Source organism: Giraffa tippelskirchi, chromosome 8 (assembly GCF_054371585.1).
Source record: "Giraffa tippelskirchi isolate mGirTip1 chromosome 8, T2T-mGirTip1v1.2.pri, whole genome shotgun sequence".
Taxonomy (NCBI): Eukaryota; Metazoa; Chordata; class Mammalia; order Artiodactyla; family Giraffidae; genus Giraffa; species Giraffa tippelskirchi.
This window is the reverse complement of record NC_137282.1, coordinates 74,601,599-74,624,291: the sequence shown is the minus strand read 5'-3', so window position 1 is coordinate 74,624,291 and position 22,693 is coordinate 74,601,599. Positions and strand designations below refer to the sequence as shown.

Genomic DNA, 22,693 nt, shown 5'->3' with positions numbered 1-22,693 from the left:
AAGTCACAAATTTTGCAAGCATGACGTGTACGCAGACATGGTGAGCAATCAATTACTGGAAACAGAGCTGAAGGTAAAGAATAGGATAAATCAGAGGCTGAAATTTGCAGACCTTGAGACCATGGATTAATAACAGAAGCTAATTCTCCGTGTTTGGGTGGCATCCTCAGTGGGTGGATGTAATTTATGGATGTCCCTCATCCTGCCCATCTCCACCCAGTTACTTCAGGAGTCACCATATTTATTTGGGGTTTTTCCAGCTTTATTGAGATGCCACTGGCATATAATAAGTTTAAGGTGAACAACGTGATGATCTGATACACGTATACATTGTGAAGTGATTGCAATAAGATTCAGTTAATGCCACCTTCGCCTCACATAATTGTTTCTTTGTGTATGTGTGGTGAGATCTGCCTATTTCTGATTGAGATTCCTCTAGTAGCTTTAAGTCCCTGACCATGAAGGATATTTAGGTGGACAATGATGAACTCATTTATTAACTGCTTTTTTTTTGATAACTAGATTTTTGAAATTCTGTACAAGCTAATTTGCAGTTCTAAAAGCAAGTTCAATCCAAGTTTGTCTATAACAAAGACATTCACAAATTTCTCAAACATCTTGGTTGTAATATGTGTGTGCATTGCTGTTTTTCTAATGCGATCTATCATGTTATTCAAAGAATAGTATTTATCACATCTTCAGTCTTTATGTTCTAGAAAATCATGTCAAAATAGTGTTTGGTTCAATGGGTAATTTTAAAACCTATTTACAACTGTGCTGCAAATCAGGGGAAAGTATGATATGGGGTCAGGAAATAACCAACTTGTACATAAGTCCACACAACAGCTCTTTACTTCTTTCAATGTAGATTAAGATTGTGGCAAACCTATCTTGCTGCTTTGGTGTCTGCTCATGTGATACTAGAGTGCTAATTTGTAATTTGTAAGTTAAGATTCATAGAGCTAGAAATCGCTCTAAAATTCAGCAGGTAAAACTGCTGGAAACTGTGACTAGCATTACTTGTTTTTTCCAGTTAACTAGAGGATCATTTTATAAAGGTTTTATAAAATAATAGGCAGTTGTTTTGTGAATTTAGTCTATTCCCAGAAAAAACAGAGTTATGTATCCCTAACTTTATTATACCTAGGTTAGATTTACTTTAGTTTGGGGGTTATTATTAAAACATTTATCCCATGAACTCTTATCAAGTACAACAAAGCAACTCTCACCTGTGAAGAAAAAGATAATTTTTAATGGGCTTCAAACTGATATTTTTAAAAGGTGTATATGTTGAGCAAAAATTAAACTGTATACTAAGACTTTATTGTGCTGTGAAAAGGATGGTATTATAAACAGAGAAAACTCTTCATAATGTGACCTGCAAATGATCGTATGTTTATGTGATTGCATTTTTGGAAACCTCACCTATCAAAATATCAAGTCTTCTCCATACATTTTTAAGAAACTTACACTCTCTTGTAAGAATTCTGAAAATCACATTTTTACTCTGTGTTTACAAGGAAACCTTAGGGAATCACATTGTACATAATGCACTTTGCAAAATAAAATGGCTTTCAAAGAAAAAATCTCAACAGAAAAAGGAGTCCAACAGAGAGCGAGGCAGATGGCTAGTCCCTGCAAAGAACTATGTATTTATTGTAAAGTAAGATGAACATTTTATGAAGAAGAAAAGCATCTCTGGGAATGCACATAAAAAAACCAGTTCCCAACCCAAGCATGCAATTCATGATTTTCCTTAGAAAGTTTTGTTTTTATGGATACAGTTTTAGATAAACATCAAAAGTGTAAGTGTTAGTTGCTCAGTCATGTCCGACTCTTTGAGTCCCCATGTACTGTAGCCTGCCAGACTCCTCTGTCCGTGGGATTTCCCAGGCAAGAATACTGGAATGGGTTGCCATACCTTCCTCCAGGGGAACTTCTCAACATAGGGAAGTTGCATCGAACCTGCATCTCCTGTATTACAAACAGATTCTTTATCATCTGAGCCACCAGGGAATAAAAGCCCCCAAAATGTTTAATTCTTATAAAATTCCATTAAGAAAATATTTCAGGCCAAACTTGATAGCATTTCTCAGAAGTAAGGCTTGGGCTTGAGTCTTTGCTTTACCCAGAGATTGAAACTCTCCTACAGTTGGCTGCCCCATGGTGAGGCTGCCCTAAATACCAGACATGAATCTGTGTCTGTTTTCACAGGGAGGGAAAGGAGAAATATTATTTTGACCATCTTAATAGAGGAAAGTGATATGGGTGTTGTTTAATCAATTTATTCAGTGTCAAGAGCAAATTCGAGATAGACATGAGTATGTGAGCGAGGTTTCTTGTCTTCTAACTGGATATTTTGTCATCTTGCTCCCTTCTTAGTATGTTGTTGCTGTTCAGTCACTCAGTCATGTCCAGCTCTTTGCAATCCCATGAACTGCAGCATGCCAGGCTCCCCCTGTCCTTCACTATCTCCCAGAGTTTGCTCAAACTCATGTCCATTGAATTGGTGATGCCATCCATCTTATCCTTTGTCATCCTCTTCTCCTCCTGCCTTCAATCTTTCCCAGCATCAGGGTCTTTTCCAATGAGTCAGTTCTTCCCATCAGGTGGCCAAAGGATTGAGCTTCAGCTTCAGTATCAGTCCTTCCAATGAATATTCAGGGTTGATTTCCTTTAGGATTGACTGGTTTGATCTCCTTGCTGTCCAAAGGACTCTTAAGAGTCTTCTCCAGCAACACAGTTCAAAAGCATCAGTTCTTTGGCACTTAGCCTTCCTTGTGGTCCAACTCTTGCATCTGGGACCTTTGATATCTCTGCTTTTTAATAGGCTGTCGGGGTTTTCTTAGCATGTATAGCATCACAAAGACTAAAATATTAGTTGTTGCAATGCTTTGTAAAAATTCAGTGAAACCATGACATGCTTTGCTTCTCTGTCCTTATGAGGACAGCCTAATTAGGATCTCAGTTCACTCTGGTGACCCACGTCACAGTCCTTGAAACCCTACAGAAGCCCCTGCACACTGGTGGGTCTAGGAACAGCTTCTACATAGCTTTTCATCATTTTCCATGAGGTTTAGTTCTGTGAACATTTTTTGATTTTGTAATTTATAATTCCTTGTATTTTGTGACAGTTTGATAGCTGATATGCACTGCTATTTCCCTCTTTCAGAATTAAATATATTGTTGGTCACCAATTCTTTGAGAAAGACAAAAGGACTCAGTGAAGAATGACATAAATGATTTAATTACAAGGATTAAACTAAAAGCATATGACTTGAGTGTGAAATAAGATGAAGGCTGACAGATGATATCACCGAATGCTATAAAATCTAACATTTTATGGGAAGAGAGATGTCAGAACTTTTTCCATTCTTCTTAGGGGAAATAAAAAGTAATAATTATTATATTAGTCAAAGTCATAGATATTGTTTTTGTATGGGTCACTCATGGGATGATAGGAATCTCAGAGACATCTGTGTCTTGTCAAAAAGGAAGTGCTAGGTAATGGATCCCAGGTCACTTTGTGTCTGATTTTGATTTTTCTTGCATGAATTATGGCATTCTTAATGATGCTTTACAAGGGTAAGAGGCATGAAATCTATTCAAAATTATTATTTTCTCAACTTCTTGAATTTTGACATAAAGACATTTGAAGTCTGTTTGGATTTCCACAGCATCATCAAACAAGCAGTTATTTTATGGTTTTATGGTTGTTGTTTTTGTTTTTTTACTAAGTAAACATTCCAGAAAACACTGATATGACAATAATTATGTCTGTTAAATTCCAACACTAGGCAATTAGAGTGGGGGATATTTAAGTATTTGAAGGCTTCTGGAATATTCAGCTTGACATTTGCAAAGATTAGGAGTCACACACTTAGCACTGTTCAATAGCAGATGTGAGGATTGTGCACTCACCATCAAGTATCATAACCCAGTGGTGAGACACAAGGTGAGCATACACCCCATCAAGTATTGTAACCCAATGGTGAGATACAAGGTGAAGCTACACCTTCCTGAGTCTCTGGAGACCCAGCTCTGTCACCAGCCAGCTGCTGGGTTTGTCACATCACAGACAGTATTGTCTCTTGTAAATGAGTAGTCATTTTCAGACACTCTTAGTTCTGAAATTCTATGAAAGAAATCAAAGAGTATTTTAACTGGCCAAAGGGGTGTGAAGGTTTTCTTGTGATGAGTTTAAGTTTACCCTTTAATGCCATTAACAGCTGGATAAGCAAGATCTCAGTGTGAAGTGTAAGAGGAGCTGAGGGCAATGCCAATATTCTTGGACCCAACAGCAGTCATTTAACGAGCTGGGGAAATGGGGAAAAGGAGATTTCATAGTAGGAGTGAGGCAGACTTTATTTTTGGATAATGGGATTTTGACATCACTTGGTATTTGGTATTAAGGTTTTAATCTTGCTACAATACATAGTATAGAACCTAGATGCAAATAAAGTTAGAATTTCCTTGTTGGACCTTGTCTGATCTAATTCTGATGTAATGGCTGTAAGAACAAGGTAGGTAAAAATATGAGTGACAGAATTTTTTTTTAACCCTCAGTTTCCAGGGCATGGGGATGAAGTGGATTGTAAATGGGATGAAGAAGGATGAGGATGGCTCTGAGGGCTGATTTCTGAAGGATGAGGGAGGATTCAGTGCTGTTGCACTCGGGAATAAAAATAGTTCAGGACTTCTTTGTCTAGCATTTCCTAAAAGAGGGTAACGGTATGTAAGGGGAGCTGATGGAATTCCTTCTTTGGGAAAACATTTCTGTGGAGAAACGTGACTGTCCACACTCCATTCTAGGACTTCCCAGGTGACTCAGTGGTAAAGAATCCACCTGCCCATGCAGGAAACGTGCCAGATGCAGGTTCGATCCCTGGGTCGGGAGGATGTCCTGGATGAGGAAATGGCAACCCACTCCAGTATTCTTGCCTGGGAAATCCCATGAACAGAGGAGCCTGGCAGGCTACCATCCATGGAGTCGCAAAAAGTTGGACATGACTGAACACAGTAGCACTCTCCATCCTAACGTTCGGTAATGCTGAATACATTCTGAAATCTCCCTAAGTGCATAGTTTTTATTGAAAGCTATTTTTAAACCCTCCAAAATTTTGTAAAAGTCAGAAAGTATTAAAATTTGAAAAACATGCATGTATGGATATACTCATGATTTTGAAAGCCACTTCACTGATTTTTTTTTTTTATGTGTGGACAATCATTGAATTTTGTGTTTTAATAACACTTGAAAATCATAAGCTTAATAGTTTATTTGAATCAAAGGCACATATTAACAAATTAGAATTAAAATAAGCACCCATGAGTCATAGTAACATAAGCATATTCACTGTTTCTGTTTTAACTGGTGTGCTTACTTGTACTCATTCACACCGTCTTGTCCAACTCATTGCTACACCACGGACTGTAGCCCACCAGGCTTTTTGTCCATGGGATTTCCCAGGCAAGAATACTGGAGTGGGTTGCTATTTCCTTCTCCAAAAAAATAGGCTGTGATCCCCATTCACAGACCCCTATACTCAGACAAGGGACCCTGGGAAAAGGGGTGGTGAGTTTTCCTCTCCAGTGGATTGTTGTTGTTGTTTTAGTTGTTCAGTTTTGTTTGACTCTCTGTGATTCCACAGACTGTAGACTGCCAGGCTCCTCTGTCCATAGGATTCTCCAGGCAAGAATACTGGAGTGGGTTGCCATTTCCTTCTCCAGGGGATTTCCTGACCCAGGGATCGAACCTGGGTCTCCTGCACTGCAGGCGGATTCTCTACTGCTGAGCCACCACAGAAGCCCCCTGCTTCTTGCCTAGTTATGTCTGCCAATATCCTGCTGGTGCTCACTTAGGTGATGCAATAAACAGAATTCACGATCCTACCTCTATTTTCAAGGAGGTGATGTTTTACATGGAAACACGAAGTGTATGCACAGGGAAGCTGAGAAGACTAAACAGCTCAAGGCACACCAACCATCATGTGTTTGGTGGCAGGATTCATAGCAAACCCAGGGAGGCGGAAGAGTGCTCAGGAGGAGTAGCTGGGAAGACTCAGCGGGAATGCTCTGAACTTGACCCTTGGGTAGGGACGTCGTTTGGAGCGCTGGCAGTACCGGGGCACATGGAGGCAGTCACCCTGGACCCCGAGGCAGCAGTGGGTGACAGGACATGTCAAGAAGGTGACTAGAGGGGCATTTCCTGAGACCTGTAGGCTATCCCATCAGGAAATTTCTTAGCAGGCGGATCCCGGCCAGGAGGTGAGGAAGACAGCAGCAGGTGAGGTCAGGAAGCAGTGGACCCGTTTGAGAGGATGCAAGGGAGGTTTTTGCCAAGATGTTGGTGAGTGGTTTGGGAGCAGTGGAAAGACAGAGCGCGAGGAGCGTGAGCATCTTTGAGAGAAGAAAAGGGGAGATGAAGAGAGTGCATCCGGGGGCTTTGTGGGTCTCACCGCGCTGTCTGGCTGCACACTGGACTTTCTCTCGCTTCTGGCTTTGCTCCTGAACTCTCCGTGAGGCTCGGCGGAGGTGAGGCTTCTCGGGGCCCCTGTGAAGTCCCGAGGAGCCCGTTCTGTGTCAGCCGGGCTCGAGGCTGCCGCAGGGCTGAGTAGGGTGGCTCGGGAGGGAGCAAGCCGGTGGGGACGCAGGCAGGTGGGGCGAGGCACCGCCGGGCCGAGGCTGGAGTCACACAGACAGTCCGGCTGTGGGGAGGCGGGAGCCGCGCGCTCCTCTCCTGCTGTCCTGAGAGGCCAGCGGCGGTCCCGTCAGGGCGGTCACGTCTCAGCAATGGACGCCCTCACCGTGCCGCCTGAGGCGGAGCGTTCTGCCCTATGGCCTCACTCTTACTTTGTATTTATTTGTTGTAGAATAATAAAAGTGACAGCGTATGAATAATGGCAGTAGCGATAAATCCAAGTATTGTTGGTAATCCCTTACATTTATGGAGTGTACTCGTGAAGGGCCCAAAGTGTTTTCATAAATCTTTTACTTTTCCTTGTAAACATCTCCACAATGTGGGGGCAGGGGGAAATAAGCGTTTCTAGGCATGGTTAGCACTTGGAAAATGAAGAGGATGGGCCCAGGGATGTGAATCTGAGGACGGGCTGAATTTAGGGCAGTATTTTGAAAGAATTACCGCCGGTCCTCCGTGCTCCCCGGCGGGTCCTCACCCCCGCCAGGCCGTCTGGTCAGGATGTCCTCAGCCTGCCTTCAGCGGGGGTCCCTTTTCCTTACTCACTCACCTTCTTCCCTTGGGCTCCTTAGATATCATCCATTAGGAGACTTTACCTTCCTCCCAGACATTTTTTTGTGCCATGGGTAGAAAGGCAAACTGAAGAGAGGGAGGAACAGCGCTTGGGGAACCAGGACTCTTGTCAAAGGCTGCCTCAGGGATAACGCCTCAAGGACGAGCGTGAAGTCCAGTTGGCTGTTGGTAAATTCGACTTGTTTCTTGATCCAATGTGGAAAGTTTTCTGGGGAAAAGAGAATGTAACAAATGTACTGGTAATCTTATGAGTGAAGAAAAATGAAGTCCCCAGTGGGACATTTCAAAATTATTTTCACTCATTTTTTGGCCTAGTCAAGTGACTCTTCCTTAGTGGATGAGAAGAGACGGGCGCCATGTCTGCTCTGCTTTGTCAGGTGCGGCTCAGTTCCTGCATTCCTGTCTCAGTGGGAGGGCCGGGAGGACCCCAGGGTGGGAGTTCCTCCCAAGAGGAAGGGGCAGCTTCAGACTCTGCAGAGGGGAGGGATGCCCCCGAAGCGGGAGTCACCACCTGAGTCTGTGTGCTTCCTGAAGGAATCGGACTTTCTGTGGGTGGTCCCCGTGTATTCTGGTTGTGACCAGCCCTCCAGTCTGTCTTCCTTAGCTTCTTGTGGGTTTTCTAAGGTTATTTTCAGGGTTAAGAGAGACTATGTAGATAGAAGCACCGGATGCACTAAGTGTTCTGTTAAGCGCTGCTTTTACATTTGTGTCCATCTTTATAGAAACACAGGCCTAAAGTCAGGGTCCAGTCTGTTCATCTGGTTCCTAAGCAAATAATAGACACTGACATCACAGGGGAAAATAATAAATCAGCTACAACTTGTATTTCTCTATTGAAGTAAAAAAAAAAAAAGAATAATGTGATGTGAATCTGCATATTCCCATCTAAAAACAAATACATGTAGACATAAGTAGCGTTAAGGTTTAGATACCAGACCTTAAAATTATATGTTGATAAACTTATACTAGTAATAAATAACTTTTTAAAATAGTTTATTGATGTGTTCCTAATTTTCTTTCTTCCTGTTTTTCCATCATTTCATTTAATGGATTTAGTTTTCCTTAAGCAATATGAAAAGAAAAATCTGAAAAATTTTCTATGGGTGAAATAATGATATAAATCATTTTGACTGTAATGCCAAGTTTCTTTGTAAAAAATCATTTTTGAAAACATGTCTCAATGTTAAAAATATGCAAACATATTATTGTGTGTGTGCTCAGAAGCTCAGTCATGTCCAACTCTTTGTGACCCCATGGACTGTAGCCCACCAGGCTCCTCCATCCATGGAATTCTCCAGGCAAGAATACTGGAGTGGGTTGCCATTTCCTAGTCCAAGGGATCTTCCCAACCCAGGAATCAAACCCATGGCTCTGAGTCTCCTGCATTGCAGGTGGAGCCTTTACTGCTGAGCCACCTATTTCAATGATGGTGTTTATGATCAATATATGCAGAAATTTCTCACTTGCCACCTTGTTCTAGATATTGGCTCTACTTATATCGATATTTAATTTCATAATCTATCAAAACCTATATTAAATCTAGTTTTAATTTCTACCCTGTTTTGCTATAGGGTTATTAAATTATAGAAGCATACATTGGAAAGGATTTTCAGTGCTTCTTAACTTTGCTTTTGACCCTGAAGATCCTTCAAAACTATAAACTAAAATGTAAAGAATCAACAATAATCAGATGCTTAAAAAAAAAAAAAAGTGCCTGGTTGGGGCACGTGGAAATGGCGGGGAAGCCCTAATGGCTGCTGCTAGGTGGAATCTTCACATCAGCCTTGAAAGGCATTAGCTATCGAAATAACTGCTCCCCTGTATCCAAAATCAGGCGCTTAACATGGGAGGGGGGCGGGGGGGCTGAAAACTGGGATAGAAGGAACCAGGAGAAGTGCCTGAGAAACTGCCCTGCCTTTTGGAGCTAGAATTAGGATGGAAATCTGGAACTTGGACTGTTTTTTCCCACTGATTGTATTTTTTAAAATCATGTTCCTTCTGCAAATGCTGAGTATTTGGTAAAGTTCTCTGATCATGTAAAAAAAAAAAAAATCAGATGCTTAAAACAATTGCTATATTTTAAGCAACTTGTGGATTTCAAAGTTTAAAACTTGTTGAGTTTTATTTTTTAGACATCCCTGGACAAAAGCAAAGAACACAGGCTTTAAAGAAAAGTTACTTCTTAAATTCTTCTGCAAAAAAAGAAAAATGATTCAAATGTATTTTTTTTAATGGCTGAGTAATATTCCATTGTGTATATGTACCACAGCTTCCTTATCCATCGTCTGATGATGGACATCTAGGTTGCTTCCATGTCCTGGCTATTGTAAACAGTGCTGCGATGAATATTGGGGTACATGCGTCTCTTTCAATTCTGGTTTCCTCAGTGTATATGCCCAGCAGTGGGATTGCTGGGTCATATGGCAGTTCTATTCCCAGTTTTTTAAGGAATCTCCACACTGTTCTCCATAGTGGCTGTACTAGTTTGCATTCCCACCAACAGTGGAAGAGGGTTCCCTTTTCTCCACACCCTCTCCAGCATTTATTGCTTGTAGACTTTTGGATAGCAGCCATTCTGACTGGTGTGAAATGATACCTCATTGTGGTTTTGATTTGCATTTCTCTAATAATGAGTGATGTTGAGCATCTTTTCATGTGTTTGTTAGCCATCTGTATTTCTTCTTTGGAGAAATGTCTGTTTAGTTCTTTGGCCCATTTTTTGATTGGATCGTTTATTTTTCTGGAGTTCAGCTGCAGAAGTTGCTTGTATATTTTTGAGATTAATTGTTTGTCTGTTACTTCGTTTGCTATTATTTTCTCCCATTCTGAAGGCTGTCTTTTCACCTTGCTTATAGTTTCCTTTGTTGAGCAAAAGCTTTTAATTTTAATTAGGTCCCATTTGTTTATTTTTGCTTTTATTTCCAATATTCTGGGAGGTGGGTCATGGAGGATCCTGCCCATTATACAGAGTGAAGTAAGCCAGAAAGAAAAACAACAATACAGTATACTAATGCATATATATGGAATTTGAAAGATGGTAATGATAACCCTATATGCAAGACAGAATAAGAGACACAGATGCATAGAACAATTTTATGGACTCTGAGGGAGAAGGTGAGGGTGGGACGTTCTGGGAGAATAGCATTGAAACATGTATATTATCATATGTGAAACAGAACACCATTCCATGTTCGATGCATGAGACAAGGGCTCAGGGCCGGGGCAGTGGGATGACCCAGAGGGATGGGATGGGGAGGGAGGTGGGTGGGGGGTCCAGGAAGGGGAACACATGTAAACCCATGGCTGATTCATGTCAATGTATGGCAAAAACTATTACAATATTGTAAAGTAATTAGCCCCCAACTAAAATAAATAAATTTATAAAAAAAAAAAAAAGAAAGAAAAATGAACAACTACCACTCTGTCTTGTAATATGTTCTGACAGTAATCAAATTGCATTCTTTGTAATTAAATGTGTTGTACAGTTGGCCAAACTGACCTCATCATACTGCTGGGTGTCCCTTTGTGTACGCATGCCTGTTTGTTTTGTTGGTGATACTGGAAAAAGCCTCCTCCATGGCGTGTGACGTGCTGTTTGCTGTCTGCCGGCGTCCCTTGGAAAGTACAGGTGGCTCATTTAGAAGCAGCCATATGTTGTGTGGGTGGCTGCCTGTGAATGGGCTGCCCTGTACTGATGTCCCGCTTCACAGAAACCTCGGGAAGGACAGAGGAGACTCCAGCTCCATGAGCAATTCCATCTGCACCTGAAATCTCCACATCTGTCCATTCTCTTCTCCTTAAGCACTTGTTGATGTGATAGTAATGCTACCGATGAAGCTCTGAGCACCCGGAGTCAGGCTCTGCCTGCACATAGACCCATAGGGCACACAGTAAGTGCTTAGGGAGTGTGTGAAATTAATGACTGAATGTGCCTTAAAGACAGACAGTATTAACTGCTGTTTTTCTTCCTGTACAGATTGTGAGCTCCTGGTGGGGCAGGACTGAGGTTAATTAGCTTTTTATCTTCATCACCTAGCAGAATATCTGACACACAGTAGGTGCTTTATAAATGCATGTCAACTAAGTGATTTCATTCATGAATTAATGTTGTAGGTCAGAAGGCAAGATGTTCCAGGTTTATGTTCTCAACTAGATTAGTTAAATTATGTCATTTTTTTCATTCTATGCCCATTAATATAGTGGGTCAAAATTATATTGGGAAATTATACTCTCCAATATATTTTATCCATAAAAAAGTAGTATTACTAGACTAAGCTTCTGTTTATAATTTACTACCTTCATCATCAGGGACAAATGATGATTAAAAGTACATTTTAAGAGAAGAATATTAATAGCTTACATTTACAGTCAGAGCAGTGGTTTTTATGTCAATATTTTTGCTTAAAATTAAAGTTGTATTATATACACTTTATGGAATATTACTCAGTCATTAAAAAGAAATGATGCCATTTAGAGCAGCATAAATGGACCTAGAGAGTGTCATACTAAGTGAAATAAGTCAGAGAAGGAAAAATATCATACTGTATCCCTTATATGTGGAATCTAAAAAGAAGCGATACAAATGAACTGACAAAACAGAAAGAGACTCACAGACATAGAGAATGAACTTATGGTTGCAAGGGGGTAGGGATAGGTAGGGACTTTGGGATGACATGTACACACTGTTATATTTAAAATGCATCACCAACAAGGACCTATTGTATAACACATGGAACTCTGCTCAGTGTTATATACCAGCCCGGATGGGAGAGTTTAGGGGAGAATGGATACATGTATTATGTATGGCCGAGTCCCTTTGCCGTTCACCTGAAACCACCACAACATTGTTAATCGGCTATACTGCAATATAAAATGAAAAATTTAAAGTTTGGGGAAAAAAAACTAAAATGTATAAAAGACATGGATCATCTGAACATAGAGTTGTTATGCCAGACAAACATTAATATCTATCAGATAAGCCACAGCTCTTTCTGTTTGTTGAAAGGAGCTACTCTTATAAAATATTATAGATGTTCCTATTAAATGTTTTGTGCATGTCCTACTGTTAACCTCCAACAGAAAGAGAAGTGACTACAACAAGACAGAAATAACTAAGAAAAAGCAGAGAAACTAACAGAAAATGCAGGCTGAAAACAACAGAGAACAGAACCATGCATTTGTTATGCTTGTGTCCGTGTTGGCTCATATTTTATGTTTCTGCTGCTTGGAAACTCGTCACCAATGTGCTGTTATTTGTTATTATTTCTGATTTCTCTGTTGGAGAGTAAGCTCTCTAAGGCAGCAATCTTTCTCTAAAGTTCTCTAAAGTCCCCACCCTTTTTGGCACCAGGGGCCTATTTCATGGAAGACAGTTTTTCCATGGACCAGCAGTGGGGGGATGGTTTGGGGATGATTCAAGCACATTATGCTTACTGTGCACTTTATTTATAATCAAATGCTGCCACTGATCTGACAGGCAGTACGGTCCTCAGCCAGGAGGTTGGGGACCCCTACTCTAATGCCTGCTACTTTCTAGTTCTTGTCCCAAAATGCTGCAAAGCTTGTTTGTTTGTAATTATTTCCTAGAAGAAGCTGTTGGTAAAGGATTGCCTTGTTTTCCTGGATATATTCACTGGATCTGTAATGAGATGACACCATGTTATGAGTTGATGATGTTGGAGAAGGCAATGGCACCCCACTCCAGTACTCTTGCCTGGAAAATCCCGTGGATGGAGGAGCCTGGTAGGCTGCAGTCCATGGGGTTGCGAAGAGTTGGACGCAAATGAGTGACTTCACTTTCACTATGAGTTGATGATGTTGGTGCTTCCTCTCTGCCTGACACATGAGCCCTTTGCCTCTCGTACCAGCTCTGTTCCCTTTCCTGTCTTCTCTGCTCATCACAGGCCACCTCTCTGCAGCCTCACTCATCACTTAAGCTCCCTCTGCCTGATAAGCTTTATATGCACACATAATCTTACCTTGTCTACTACCACATAGCCCCTGCTACCACCTACCTTTCAACACTAAATAAGCATCTGTTCCATTTTCCTGTCTTTTTTCCCACTCTGATTATCTCTGAAATGCAAATGTGTTTGCATCACTGCCTGTTCAGCTGCCCTGGTTTCTCCTGGACTCCGTCACACACTGACTCAGTCTCAACTCCCTGGGCTGCAGTCCAGCCCTTGCCAGTCTTGTCCATATCTGCTCCATCTTCTCTGCAGCCCTCCTCCCACTCCACATCCACACACTTAAAAAGAAGCTTCAGCAAATACCCATACTCCCAGAAATGGCTTTGCACTCCCAGGAGAGACCACATTCTTCCAGATGCCCACGCACCTGTGAAGACTTGACCTGAATCTTCTCCTCCCTCTGGTTTTATCACCCCTGATGCCAACTATCTTTTTGGACTAACTCAGGTCTTCTCCCAAACTTCCTGCTTCCTTTTGTGGCTCTCGCATCCTTCACAGGAATCTCTCCTCCTCTACTGCAGCATGTATCATATTATGTTGAAAATGCTATTTTCTGGTCTATGTAATTAACTAGACTATAAAAGATAGGACCCTGTTTCATCCCATGCTTCTCAAAGTCCCTGCCCTAGAACTGATACTAAATATGTTTTGAAATTTAGATGACACACTGATCATAAGTTCTTACTGCAGTGTGTTAGAAGAGGACTCGCCCTGTGGATATGTTTAAAGGCTGATTCAGAGTGAAATGAATAGTATGATTCAATAGTAATATTCAGGTGAAGAGTATAAATTCTTTCAGGAAGATTTCTCAGAACATGTATTAACAATTGGAATCATTGGGTAGCTCTGCTCAATGTCAGAGTGTAGGCAACATGAAAGATTTGTTCTAGAATTATATAATATATTCAGAATTGCACATTTCAAGATGGACTTCTGGAATTCTTAGCTGTGATTACATTCCATTATGATATCTTAGCAATATGTTTGATAAAAACCAATATGGTTCCATAAAAATAGTTAATCTCTTTGGTTATCTGATTCTTATTCTGGACTTCTTCAGTTTTTGGTTTTTGTTTTTTTTTCCCCTCTGGAGCTCAGAGCTTCTGAGCTCCATTTAAACATCATCACAATCCTGATGATTATTGCTATTCTGGGAAAATTCAGTGTCTTTCCACCGGGGCTGCTCACATAATCAAAAATAATAACAATGATAATAAAATGTAGCATGTTGGGGAAAATAAATGGATTAAATTCAAACAACGTAGCTGACCAAAAACTCAATTTTAAACCAATAACAGCATAGCTGAACAAATAGATATATAATTTAATAGATAACAATTTAAAAGCTAAACACACACAAACACTTGACCCAGAATTTCTTTCTTGAATAATGAGATTTATGTTTAGAAACATGAGTTAATCAAATATTTCATGACACTCACAGTTAGTGAATTTTACTTCCGAGTGAACCACAAAAATGAGTTTCAGAAGTGTTCTCCCCCCAAACACATTTCTCTGTAGATGACTGCAAATAAAAGAATTTAATAAAAAAGAATTTTTAAGTGTTCGGTGTAGTTCTCCTTATACTGAGTGAAGTGAGTTATTGGTTTTGCATATGGCAACATTTTTTAGATTACTACCTTTTATTTTTATTTTTTGCAAAAAGTACATTGTGCAAATCGAAATGTCTTATTAGGTAAAGTAAAGAAATAGTAGGTTTCTATAAACATTGTGAGACTTTATCAATGGTTCATAGGAGAAGGTATCAGCGGTGCATACATGATAAAGATTCTTCATCAGTCATGTACTCAAAGCTCACCAGAGAATGAAGGTAGTTTCTGAAGAGTCCCTGGGAAGCAGGATGAACTCACAAGCCAACCGTAACCCTCACTGCTCCTCCTGGGTGTATGAAATGGATTAAGTCTACAGCAGATTCTTTTCCAACATAAGTACTTGATTTGGAAGATAAGAACTAGTCAAAATACTTGAGAGTTAAGTGGAAGTCTCTTGTAACAGAAATATTTTGTTAGAATTTGAAGAGATATAGGATTTAATCTTTAAAAAGATTAAAATTGGGTAATAGCTGCAAAAGATGAAGTAATAATTTTAATTAGCTTGATGTTTGGAGCTTGTTTTGACTAAAACATTTTGTTCAAAGCATCTTTACTATTAATGTGACTAAGAAGAAATCACTGGAAAACAGAAAGAAATGGATTTGCTAAATAGATCCAAGCAGCAATTGCAACTCTTAATAGGTAATGTTTTGACAGATAACTTTAATCTTTTTAAAGAGTCTATGGCAGAAAGAAAATACAGAAAATCAGTATTTGTACACTGATTTATGTCAAGCTAGTGGCTTCAAGATAGAAAAGGATATATTCTCTATATTTTTAAAGTCATTACTCTATAGTAGCCTTAAGAGTAGTCATTCTAAGTCTTTTAGATTCTAATTAAAATGGAAAAACCTCTTATTTGGAGGACTACCTCTGTAGATCTAAATTAAATGTAAAAAAATATTTTTGAGATATTTTAATGAACCACAGAAAAAATATTTTTCCTGAAATGGACACAGTATGAACATCCCAGAATTTTATATTGTCATTTAAGAACCACTTGTAAAAGAATGAAACTAGAACACTTTCTAACACCATACACAAAAATAAACGCAAAATGGATTAAAGATCTAAACGTAAGACCAGAAACTATAAAACTCCTAGAGGAAAACATAGGCAAAACACTCTCCAACATAAATCACAGCAGGATCCTCCATGACCCACCCCCCAGAATATTGGAAATAAAAGCAAAAATAAACAAATGGGACCTAATTAAAATTAAAAGCTTTTGCACAACAAAGGAAACTATAAGCAAGGTGAAAAGACAGCCTTCAGAATGGGAGAAAATAATAGCAAATGAAGCAACAGACAAACAATTAATTTCAAAAATATACAAGCAACTCCTGCAGCTGAATTCCAGAAAAATAAACGACCTAATCAAAAAATGGGCCAAAGAACTAAACAGACATTTCCCCAAAGAAGACATATAGATGGCTTACAAACACATGAAAAGATGCTCAACATCACTCATTATTAGAGAAATGCAAATCAAAACCACAGTGAGGTACCATTTCACACCAGTCAGAATGGCTGCTATCCAAAAGTCTACAAGCAATAAATGCTGGAGAGGGTGTGGAGAAAAGGGAACCCTCTTCCACTGTTGGTGGGAATGCAAACTAGTACAGCCACTATGGAGAACAGTGTGGAGATTCCTAAAAAAACTGGAAATAGAACTGCCATATGACCCAGCAATCCCACTGCTGGGCATACACACTGAGGAAACCAGAATTGAAAGAGACACGTGTACCCCAATGTTCATTGCAGCACTGTTTACAATAGCCAGGACATGGAAGCAACCTAGATGTCCATCATCAGACGAATGGATAAGGAAGCTGTGGTACATATACACAATGGAATATTACTCAGCCATTAAAAAGAATACATTTGAATCGGTTCTACTGAGATGGATGAAACTGGACCCCGTTATACAGAGTGAAGTAAGCCAGAAAGAAAAACACCAATACAGTATACTAATGCATATATATGGAATTTGAAAGATGGTAACGATAACTCTATATGCGAGATAGAATAAGAGACACAGATGCATAGAACAGTCTTATGGACTCTGAGGGAGAAGGTGAGGGTGGGACGTTCTGAGAGAATAGCATTGAAACATGTATATTATCATATGTGAAACAGAACACCATTCCAGGTTCGATGCATGAGACAAATGCTGAGGGCTGGGGCAATGGGATGACCCAGAGGGATGGGATGGGGAGGGAGGTGGGAGGGGGGTTCAGGAAGGGGAACACATGTAAACCCATTGCTGATTCATGTCAATGTATGGCAAAAACCACTGCAATATTGTAAAGTAATTAGCCCCCAACTAAAATAAATAAATTTAAATAAATAAATAAATAAAATTAAAAAAATATGTTAAAAGTGCAAAAAAAAAAAAAAAATGAACTCTGTTACTATACATCACTTCAACTTAGTTCACCAGTGTCTACAAGCAGTGCTGAAATTTTTAAGAGACAATGTTAATATTATGCCTTAATCAAGGGCTCAATTGAAATGATTCTCATTCTGTTTTTGGAGAGAGGCAGTGTATCTACTGCATGTGGATGGACTCAGAGTCCAAGGGCCAAGCTGGTTCACAGCACAAGCAATAAGAATTAGAAATCTGGAGTTTCTGTAGATCTTTCTCTAGTCCTTTCAAGATGTCAATTCCTCTGGGGATAAATGTCTATGATTCTGCCTGTAACTGTGCATGAATTATTAAATCCTGTAAGAAGCTTTGCACAAACAAAACTCTTTTCACTGACTTGAAAAGCTGAATTTGAGAATATCAATGTAATAAAAATAAAAAATAAATACTTTTCAAGTTTCTGACAAGAAGAATATATTTAATATAATAACTTGAGGTAGGTCTAGAAGCTTTGGACATCTAAGTATCAAGTGTAGGACTTTCAGCAAAATAATGTATTCCGTGATGCCATTGAGGATTTAACTGATCTTTAAACAAACAAACAAAAAATAACAGAAGGAGCATAAGTAAAACAAGGCAGCTGGCAATGGAAAGAATAAGTGCCCTTTCAAAAACAGAGTGACTTAACTCATCTGTGTGACATTATGTGGTTTAGAAAAAGACAAAATGTTTCTAGACTAAGTGATAGAAAAAAACAATAAAACAATCATTTTTCTAATAATTCAACACAGATAAAGTTTAGTAGACATTTGTATTGGTACATTGTTGTTTGATTGTTTTTCAATGATTCTTACTTCCTTCCTTAAAAAAGTTTCATAATGCAAGTATTTGGGGCAGAGGAAATGTTTCTTCAAGCCAATTTTAATATAAACAAGTTCTGTGATTTTAGAACTTTGATAGCTTATTTGATGGAAGATTTTAAAAGCCAGGCTCTCTGAACTTAGAGGGAAAGTCTGGATAACCTTTAAGCATAAATCTCTTGTCTGTAGAGTTGATGGCTATAAGCTAATGAGACAGCACATAAGTCACCAGGAAAATCAATGTCATTACTTTATCTTTTATAGGCATTAATCTCCAGTGAGGACAATCTTTCATAACAAAAGTCTTCTGTATAACCAGAAAATAACTCACTGTCAGAATAAAAGGTCTTGGACAAGCTGGGCCGTTTCTCTACCCAGCCCTTAATCATCCTCAGAAGGTCTTTGCATCACAAAGTTTAGTCTTAAAAAATTAGATGGAATATTGACAACTTTTCAGAATTGAGTCTCAGCCTTCTCCAGAAACTGAGAAATTATTGGTTTCTCTTAAAACTGTTTACATCTAGTTTTCATAATCTAATCTTAGAATTTAAGCGTCTCCATTTTTGAAATATGTATTCATTCAACAAGCATTTTATTAAGCTAAAAACTGCAGCTTTCTGGTATTCCTGGAAGAATCAGAAGTTTGGGTTACAGGGGGTGTGGATTTCAGCAGGACAGCAGGTGGTTACTGTCCCCCGGGGCCACTGTCCTGCATGGACCTCACTCTGCTTTGGCGAGAACTTCAGGTCTATTGGCGCTTGAGACTGGCTCTGCTCATGTCCAAGTTGCTTCTCCAGGTTCCTGTCACAGGGGTACAAACAAAGGGGACACGTGTTTGACTCTTTCTGTTTCTCATTTTGAGACCTAGATTTTGTCTACTGCTTATTTCGAGTTTTATGTTCCACTGTCATTGATACTCAGATACCTAATTTGACTTCCAAATGCTGAAACAGTTTGAAACATTGGTGATTATCATTATCTGTGGGGCCCTACTCCAGCCGTCACTCTCAGCTGGCCATTGTGCCCCAGCCAGTAATAGTTTCTTGCTCTGGTCAGCCTGACACTGTCTCATCCAAGCCCCAAACCAAGTAAAACAGTAACAACAAAGACTTTGCTTCCTTTTCCCTTCTGTACAAGAGACACTATGGCTAAATAATATGCAAGGCCTTTTACAAGACAGGAGTAAAGATGGCGATTCGATCTAAGTGAGTTCAGCAGCTTAGCAACTTCTTTTCCTGGTGGTGTTGGGACTGTGCATCAGACTAGAGTTGTCAGGTATCTGCATGAGCCCTGAAACCTTATATGCCTGGGACCCTTCTTCCTAATTCGGATCCCCTTTGTGGCAACTTAAAATATCCTTTTGCTTTATGCTGAAATTGATACACTGTTATGCACTGTCCTTCTGGGCATCTTGAATTACAGCTATTTGCATTCCTTAAATAGATAAACAGTTTTCGTAAAGGCACAGTAAGTAAAGACTGATATTTTATAGAATAAAAAGTATCTCAGGAAACTTTTCGTGGCCACTGCATGTAAATTATCAAATGTGTACTGGTTTCCTTCCTGTGTATACACCTGCAGAACTCCATCTGGATTATGTAGAGATTCTGAGGGTAAATGATCATGTGAATTTAAAGATGTATCTTCCTCCATGGAAAGCATTCAGAATGCAAATTTGACAGAAAGACTTAGCAAAACTCACACATTCATTTTTTTATTTTATTTTCATGAAAAGGAAGAAGTCAAAGTTAGGTGGAAATAGATGAAAACAACCCATGTATTCCTTCAAGTTTCCAGCTCTACTTTTTTAAATGGTCAAAATTTGCATCGTGATATGGGAAGAGAGATTTTTTAGTGTAGAACTGTCTTCACGGGATGGCCTTAAATTATTGTTTCACGTGAAAGCAATATACAGCTCTTGGTACCGCAAAGGCTAAATCTTCACTTCTGTCATCTCTTTCTTCGAGTCTCGGAGCTTAGTTTGATGAAGTCATTATGATGATTCATTCCGGAGTTTGTGCTACACAGGGAGCAGCTCAGGAACCTCACCCTGGCCCCAGGTGGGACACAGAGCCCGGCTCCGAGAGCAGGAAGGACATGGAAATTTCCAAGAAGCTTGACCTCCGGGCGTTTTAGAGGAAGCGGGCCTGGAGGCAGGGGCTGGAGTGAACATAAACAATAAGCACCGGGAGGTAGTGAGGGTGGCCCCTCCCGGAAGGCCCCAGTGTGACAAAAAGGAGGTGTGGAGACAGGAAAGGCTTACATGAGCTCACTGGAGAATCTAGATGCTGGTGGGACGTGTGAGTCGGATAATGACAGCCTGGAACTCTTTGGAATAAAGATTCTCCTTGTGTTACTGAAAGTGGGGTCTTGCTGCTTGCTGCTTGAAAGCTAATGCTCAAGAGGCAAGACTGGTGAAAAGGAAAATCATTTCAGAGAGTGGCAACCAGGATAGACAGTGGGCTCACGTCCAAAGGCTGATTCCATGCCCCTCCCCCCACACACACTGACACTCAGCAGGCAAGAGCTTTTATAGATGGGGGAGGGGCTACCTGCACCAGCAGCACAGTCAGCTCTGACGGCCATCTTGAAACCGGTCGTCAGTGGTCTGATCACTGTTTTCTTGACTGCTTTAAGTACACTGAGTCTTCTGTTCCAGGGTCAATTTGTTAACATTTCTTTGAGGCCAATTCTGGGAATTGTGGCTCCTTATGTCATGGCTACAGTCTGGGCGTCGCGTAGTTAACTTCTTCCAGCTGGTGGGAGTTTCAGTATCTACAAGACAGCTCTCAGGACATGACTCAGGAAATTGTCTGCAGCCCTTGAGGAGAAACTAAATGTCTTTGACCTTGTTTAGTGACTAAACTTTTATTATTTTGTTCTGTTTGAGCACTTTCTTTGGATCTGCATTTTCTCACTTCTCTGATTAAGCTTATTATTTGACTAAAATTATTCTACAGACAAAAGGCAGGTGGAGGAGGTGGGGTGAGGGGTGGGGGTAGAGGTGGTGGGGGAAGGACCATACTGTCCTCCTGGGCTTCAGTCATAAGTATGTCAATAGACAAGAACAAATAAAGTGGTCAAACCCCAAGAAACAACCAGTGGTTAACAGATGAACCCAATCAAGACCCACATGTATTTCGGTGTTTTTAAATTCAGAGTCTTCTTTTTCTTTCTACATGTCAAAGGACATTTAACAACCCGGTCTATTTCATCGGTGTTTGAACGCCAATACCGATGCTGCAGTGACTTCTTTCTACTCATCCCTTCCCTCCTTGCTCACAGGTTTTGACCTAGTGAAATGTGAGGACCCAGGGACCCCTAACTATGGCTACAGGATCCGGGACGAAGGCCACTTCACCGACACGGTCGTCCTGTACAGCTGTAACCCCGGCTACGCTATGCACGGCGGGGGCACTCTAACCTGTCTGAGTGGAGACCGGAGAGTGTGGGACAGGCCGCTGCCTTCCTGTGTAGGTGAGTCACCTGCAAGTGCTCCTGGGAGCAGGAAGCCCTGGGTGCTCCAACTTGATTCTCCCAGAAGGGGGAGACTGCTACTGCTCTTTCTCCACTGTGGGTTTCATGTATTCCTTATATTTGTGAGAAGCTTTCCTGGTGGCTCAGTGATAAAGAATCCATCTCCCTGCCCATGTAGGAGACCCAGGTTCAGTCCCTGGCTCAGGAAGATCCCCTGGAAAAGGAAATGGCAACCCACTCCAGTATTCTTGCCTGGAGAATCCCATGGACAAAGGAGTCTGGTGGGCTACAGTCCAGGGGGTCACAAAAAGTGGGACACAACTGAGCCTGGGTGACTAAATAGCAATGACAATATTGTGAGTGTGTGTGTGTGTGTGTGTGTGTGTGTGTGTAGGTAGGAAAAACAGATCCCCTAGAACTATTTTATTGAGAAGTGTAGAAGAAGTAATACTTCTGTATATAGAAGAAGTGTTACTAGATACTATATATAGAAGTTGTATTAGCATATATAGAAGCATATATAGAATTATATAGAGAGGTATTATTGCTTCTTCTAAATACAGAATTATTATTAGATACTTCTTCTGTACACAGAAAGATCACTAGATTTATAACATGGCATTTCACTGTTCTGCTCTCTTGATTTTGCACAGAGGACACTGACTTTTCATCAAGATAATTCTGGGGAACAAGTAAATTTAGAAAAGCAATGACAGGGACAGCCAGATGCTGTGATTGTTTTCCTGTGTATGCAACACGAATGTGATGGTTTGGGCTTTTCAAGGTGGTTAAAGTGAAGCCTGTAAGGCCTGGAGGAAACTTGCCCGTTTTTCGAATCTCTTGCAGCGGAATGTGGCGGGCGGATCCACGCTGCCACTTCAGGACGCATCCTGTCTCCGGGATACCCCGCTCCCTACGACAACAACCTCCACTGCACCTGGGTGGTAGAGGCGGACCCGGGGAAGACCATCAGGTACTCATTTTATTGAGTTTCAGTGATTTGAGAATAGAAGCATGTCTCCTATTCTTGTAGTAAAGATAGTAGTACATCTCTTATTATCCACGATTAGATTTAAGTTTCTCAGTCAAAGGAGAAAATGAAAACACATGGCCAAATTTTCCATTGGATTGCATGCTCA

General features: G+C 40.4%; 1 protein-coding gene across 1 annotated transcript in view; it reads left to right on the top strand.

The window, feature by feature from the left end:
• CSMD1 (CUB and Sushi multiple domains 1) overlaps positions 1 to 22,693 on the top strand; it is a 1,578,457-nt gene that overhangs the window by 1,260,062 nt on the left and 295,702 nt on the right. The window contains exons 23-24 of the mRNA XM_081517452.1: positions 21,363 to 21,554; positions 22,401 to 22,527. Of these exons, the coding sequence (XP_081373578.1) occupies positions 21,363 to 21,554; positions 22,401 to 22,527 (319 nt within the window). The remainder of the gene's footprint in view (positions 1 to 21,362; positions 21,555 to 22,400; positions 22,528 to 22,693) is intronic.